This window comes from Myotis daubentonii, chromosome 9, assembly GCF_963259705.1.
Source record: "Myotis daubentonii chromosome 9, mMyoDau2.1, whole genome shotgun sequence".
Classification (NCBI taxonomy): Eukaryota; Metazoa; Chordata; class Mammalia; order Chiroptera; family Vespertilionidae; genus Myotis; species Myotis daubentonii.
Window position 1 is genome coordinate 44496632 of NC_081848.1, and position 6091 is coordinate 44502722.

The following is a 6091-nucleotide window of genomic DNA, read 5'->3' on the forward strand; positions in this document are numbered from 1 at the left end:
AGTGGTACTAGAATGGTGTTGGATGGTTCTATGGCAAAAATATTTCCCCTTTCTTTTCTTTAAAAACATTTTTTAATTTTTCAATTACGGTCAACATTCACTATTATATTAGTTTCAGGTATACAGGGTAGCAGTTAGACATAAGCCACAAGCTAAAAGGGGCGGCCCAATGCACCACCCTGCACACGTGAACCTGATTGATCAATACTGGAGGCTTAGACACCAGATCCAAGCAGGGCCAATCAGATGCTCTCTCATGAGAATTTTTAACACGATATTTCAAGATAGTTTCTGAGTTACAGAAAAGCTGCAACAGGAATACTCATGTATCCTTCACCCTGCTACTTCATTTCCTAAGCATCAGAAACTTCAAGGGAGATGCATGAAGACTTGGGAAATGACGTACTCTTAAACTTCTCCTGAGCAGCCTAGCTGCTCTGGCTTCTCTATCTCAAGACTCAGTTGTTTTGCTTCTCTGTGTATTGCCCTAAATATTTTTCTTTTAATTTGAGATGCGGTGGTTATTAAAACGAGCCCTTCACACCGCAGACTACGGAGAAAAACAGTCTTAGCGACTGAGCTCTTAAATCCATGATCACATTCCAAGGAGGCCATATTTCCCATGAGTTTCTCCAGACAATGACTGAGTGTGGCAGGGAAACTAAGGCAGGCCCATTCCTGGAGAGCACAGGACTTGTCTGACAGGTGACTTTGACTTGAGGATACCCAATGGCTTTTACTAACCTGTTAAGAATTACGCTACAGAATAAGATACTTTCTACCAAAACTATTTTTTTTTTTTTGCTGTCTTTACTTAACACAAAGTTTACATCAAGGTATGATAGTTCTTCCAGTCTCCTTCTTTTTGTTCATTTGTCTTCTTTTTGTATTAAATGTTACCTAGCGCCTGTTGGCTATTTGTCTATTTTGCCCCAATGATGTCTGCTCTATTAATCACCTTCACAACTGTTTGCACTTTAAGCTCTCCTGTCTGCCTTTTGGACCTTGTAGGTCTTATGATAAGGGCAGCCCCTTTGATTTTTGGTGATTAACCACTGCTATCTGGTTTCTGTTATGTCAAGGCCTCATCATATACATCCATATTAATGAGCTGGTTCTGGGATTGCATCTCTTACTGTCATTCCTGGTCAATAGAAAAGAGCCACTTCTCAACTTCTTAGTGATGCTGGTATCACTTTCACAGCTCATTCCTAATGGCTTTGATGAATGGTGTGTCCTCTGGGCCTCTCATGGAACACACCTTAAGTGGGTTCTTGCCTTATATAATTTACCCATCCCAGCATTCTCATTTTCCTCAGACATTTTATTCAATGGGTAAAGAATGGTTCATAAAAGGAGTGGAACTACAAATACAAAGTAGACTAAAAGCAAAAGGGGAAAGCATGGGTATCTTAGAGTGGAAAACAACATGAGTCAACTTGAAGTTAAGCTCTGGTATGAAAGAAATAGTGAGAATACAAGCCTGGTTGGAAACGAGGGTAATGAAGGAAATAAAAAAATAATTGACTTCAAGGCTGTGAGATTTCAGTAGGTCCATCCTTTTGAGGAAAACATTTAAATTCATTTTTTCCACAAACTGATCAGATGGCAGGGTACTAGATGGATCAATTGAAGAGAGAGAACAGGCAGAGAATACAACAGATATATAAATCAAAGAATCAAGACTTACATAGTATATGGAAAAATATAGGGAAAAGAATGTTATGCCTTCACATTCACACAGCTGTTTTTTTCTTTCTTGTCACTTTTTTTTATTTCTACCTGTGACCTATGGAATGAGCTACTCTGATCCTCAAGACTCTACTATGATTATCTTTTTAATGGTGTCTCCTTGAGCTACTGAAATTTATTAGAATATGAATTAAATAATTTTTACCTCAAGCCTACTCTACATACTAAGCTAAGCACTAGTTTATTCTCATTGAGAATTGTACCAAGTAACATGTCTATATAGTATCCTGGACATTTTGTAAACCATCAGTACAATTCACATGAAATGAAGTTATCCAAGATTTGGCTTGCACTTTATGAGTCCCCAAATATATCAAGCAGATTTCTCCTTTGCCATCATGTTCTCTTGCTCATTTCTAGCTAGTGTTCTCCATAGATATCTAGAGTTTTTTCTTGTGTGTGTGTGTGTGTGTGTGTGTGTGTGTGTGTGATTCATCTAGGAACACGCTTTGCAATTATAGCTCTTTAAGCATCTGAAAGTAAAAGTCCCGCAACTTTAATATTCTGTGTTTTATCTTTCTGAAGCTCCAAACAGCTAACATGCATGTAGAATTATCAGAACCAAAGTCCCTCACATAAAAATTCAGGAAGCACAGCTACATTTCTAAAACAAATCTAAAATACCACATGATCTCACTCATTTGTGGATTATAGAGAACAACATAGGCTGATGAAAAGGGACAGACCCAAAGACTGAGAAACAGCGATCAGGCTATCAATCCCCAGAAGGAAAGTAGGGGAGGGCGGGGGTAAGGGGAAGAGATCAACCGAAGGACTTGTATACATGTATATAAGCCAAACCAATGGACATGGACAACAGGGGGATGGGAGCATGAGTGTGCGGAGCTGGGGGCGGGAGTTTGGGGGTTAATGGGGGGGATGAGGACACATTTGTAATACCTTAACTAATAATAATAATAAATAAATAAATAAATAAATTGCATGCTAGGAATAAATAAATAAATAAATAAATAAATAAATAAAACAAATCTAATCACTTCCTTTATAAAATAGTATTGTTCAAGCAAAATATGTTTTTTAAGCAAGTAATACAAATATTGTCATCTGATTCATTTGGAAAAATCTGATGGATAAAGAAAACAAAAGAAAAAAATAACAAGATTTGGTTTTCATATTTTTCAATGCTAGATTCAGTTAAGACTGTAAAATTTAAAACTCAGGAGAGTATTTTTCCATGAAAAGTAAAATGGTGACATAATACTTATATTCTTCCACAGAATTGCCAGAATGCTATTCTCCATTTACCTTTGGAATCACTTAAACTCAGATGGCAATGCAAACCAGGGGTATAATTTTGTATTATAAACTATCACAACATTTAATGCATTATTTTAGAACTTGTCTATGTCACTATTTCACACATTAGACTTTAAGATCTTTGAGTGCAGAGGAATACATTTTTTACTTTTATTTTCTATTGCTTTTCACAAGGCCAAACATAAGGTAGATCCCCAGACACTGGTGTGCTGGTAAACTGTATCTCTGAAAACAAACAAAGAAACAAATTCCCTCTACATTTGCAGAGTTTACTGATTCCCATGGTATATGTAAGATGCTGATTTCAGCTGCCTGTAAAGCATCACTGAACACAGAGTGGAGATGAGATACATACTACGGGTTCTCACAAGCTGGTGAGCACCAGCACACTGCTGTCCCAGTGTTTGTGGGATATATGAAGCATCCCTCTTATTGATTAACTTCCCAACTACAACAAAATTGATGTGACTCCCATCAGGTTTCTACCTCTATTTTTCTCTGAGTTGTTCTACCAATTTATTCAGTTGAGTTTTAAGCTGCCTGCCTCTTAAAATCGATATAGTTACAGTGAGTCTCTTTCCAGGAGCCAAATGGCTTAGGTCTAGCTATGAATAACTGTTTGTATGCTGAAAGCAATGAATTCTTTACTTTGGCTGGTTAAGAGAGCCATGTAGGTCTTCATGGCATTTGTGAAATCTCTAATTTTCATAGAAAATAGTATGAGTGTGTTTATATATGATTTTTCTGTGGAGAAGGGCTAATGGGTTTCATTAGATTCTAATTTGTGCAGAAAATGGTTAAGAGCCTATGCCCCTAACTTCCTTACATTTTCCTACTACACTATCTTTTCAGTTCTCCAAAGTTCCCATTTCCTGTGATGAATTACCAAATGTCCCTAATCCTTGAAGCTTTAACTATTGACTATCAAGTACTAGATACTGATTCTATGGCTTACTTTTTGAGCATATCTGTGCCTACTTTTTGTACTATTGTAATTAATGAAGAAAAGCTAAAGTATACACTAAGGAAGCCATTATGACTTTTTAAACCATGATATATAGAAATGAAGATCTAGTGTTTACTTTTGATCTCATAACATGTTTCCTAGATGCTTTTGGCAGAGTATGCAAGACACGAGTGAGGGGCATGGTGTCTAAGACACAGAAAGCCTGGATTCAAATTAAACACTGCTCTGTGGATGTCTGGCCTTTGATCAATAAATAAATGTTTCCAGCCATGTCTTTTTCAAATGAATGACTATAAACTTATTTTTGCCCACCCCTGTATATCTCAAAATCAGCTAACAGGGCACCGAATATAACAAAATAAATGTTAATTACTATAGGATGTTATTTTTATTATTTTATCATTAAATTTTCCTGTTTCCATTATTGGACTATAAAATTTCTGAGGTATAGCATATGTATATTTGATAACTGAAAATACAAAAATGCTTATTAAATGTTGAATAAATGAATGAAATGAGAAAAGATATCTAACAGGCAGTTACCTACCAAGGTTGCTTTCTACAGTGAAGGTAAATTTTTATCAGGTTTTTCTCAAAATTATTCATCTCTGTTTATTTTGTAAGAAGAAGACTAAGTATAGCCTTGCGAATCTGTTTTGTTTTCACACTATAGATGACAGGGTTGAGCACAGGGGGCAAAAGCAGATATATATTGGCCATCATCGAATGGACCACTTTGGGGGCTGATCGGCCATAGCGATGCACCAAGGACAAGCTAATCATGGGAATGTAGAAAATAGCAACCGCCCCAATGTGAGAGACACAAGTACTAAAGACCTTGTGCCGTTCTTTGGGGGAGGCCATACTGAGCACAGAGCGAATGATCAAGATGTAAGACAAGACAATACATGGTGTATCCACTCCTGTGGTCAGAAGGAGATCAAATAATCCGCAGATGCTGTTGGCCCGAGTATCTGAACATGCTAATTTAATCACATCTGGATGGTAACAGTAAGAATGGGAAAGGACATTTGCTCTACAGAAAGAGAGGGGCTTAAGGAGCAAGAGTAGTGGCACTATTAATATTACAGTGCGCAAAATCATTAAGAGACCCATCTGAATAATTCTGGAATGAGTGAGAATAGTAGTGTACCTTAGAGGATCACAGATTGCCACAAAGCGGTCAAAGGCCATGGCCACCAGTACTCCAGATTCTATGAAAGTAAATCCATGAAGAAAAAACATCTGGATAATGCAGCTATCTAGACTGATTTCTCTTGCATTAAACCAGAGGATAGCTAATGTTGTTGACATTGTAGAAATAGTCAAGCCCAAGTCCGCAGCTGACAGCATGGAGAGGAGATAGTACATGGGCTCATGGAGACTGTGCTGGGTGAAGATGACAAGCAGGATCATGCTGTTCCCAGAGAGGGCGATGGCATAAAGACAGCAGAAGGGAATGGAGATCCAGGCATGGGCAGACTCTAGGCCAGGAATGCCAGTCAACAAGAAAGTTGGAAATGTAGAAGTCAAGTTACTTAAGATCTCCATGTTTTATAGATTTATAGCATTTGTCCTCACAATGCTCATATCCTATAGAAATAAGAAATTATATAGTTATGTAAAATATTTAGATACATTTTCTTTTGATTAAGAAAATTTTCTCAAGACATTGGTAAGTATTCTATTATTGAGAATACTCTAAATCAAACTCTATTATATATATATATATATACATATATATATATATATATACATATATATATACACACATATGTGTGTGTTTACTCTTAAATCCAAGATAAATATGTTAATATAGTTTTATACACATTGAAATTTAATTATTTTCTATATTGACAGAATTTATAGTTTCATTAAATCATAATATTAAATGATTAGTGACTTAGTTAAAAAAAATCAGTGCATTCATTTTTAATAACTTTTGTATGAAATAACTAATAGAAGTCCACTTAAAAATATCTATGGGTTGGAAGTGCTCATGTGGATATAAATCTCCAGATTTTTGCTGGTAATATACATTTGGAAGTTATCATTGTATAAGTGCCATTTTAATCAAAACAGTGTAGGTCAACA

The 6091-nt window shown here is 36.2% G+C and overlaps 1 protein-coding gene across 1 annotated transcript; it reads right to left on the reverse strand.

Moving 5' to 3' along the window:
* Window positions 1-4609: 4609 nt before the first annotated feature.
* LOC132242103 (olfactory receptor 51F1-like) lies at window positions 4610-5548 on the reverse strand. The gene has a single exon (XM_059711017.1). The coding sequence runs from the start codon at window positions 5546-5548 to the stop codon at window positions 4610-4612; it is 939 nt and encodes a 312-aa protein (XP_059567000.1).
* Window positions 5549-6091: the final 543 nt, after the last annotated feature.

What these genes read in the sequence shown, in the direction of transcription:
- LOC132242103 (XM_059711017.1), bottom strand. Translation starts at nt 5,548, where the DNA reads ATGGAGATCTTAAGTAACTTGACTTCTACATTTCCAACTTTCTTGTTG.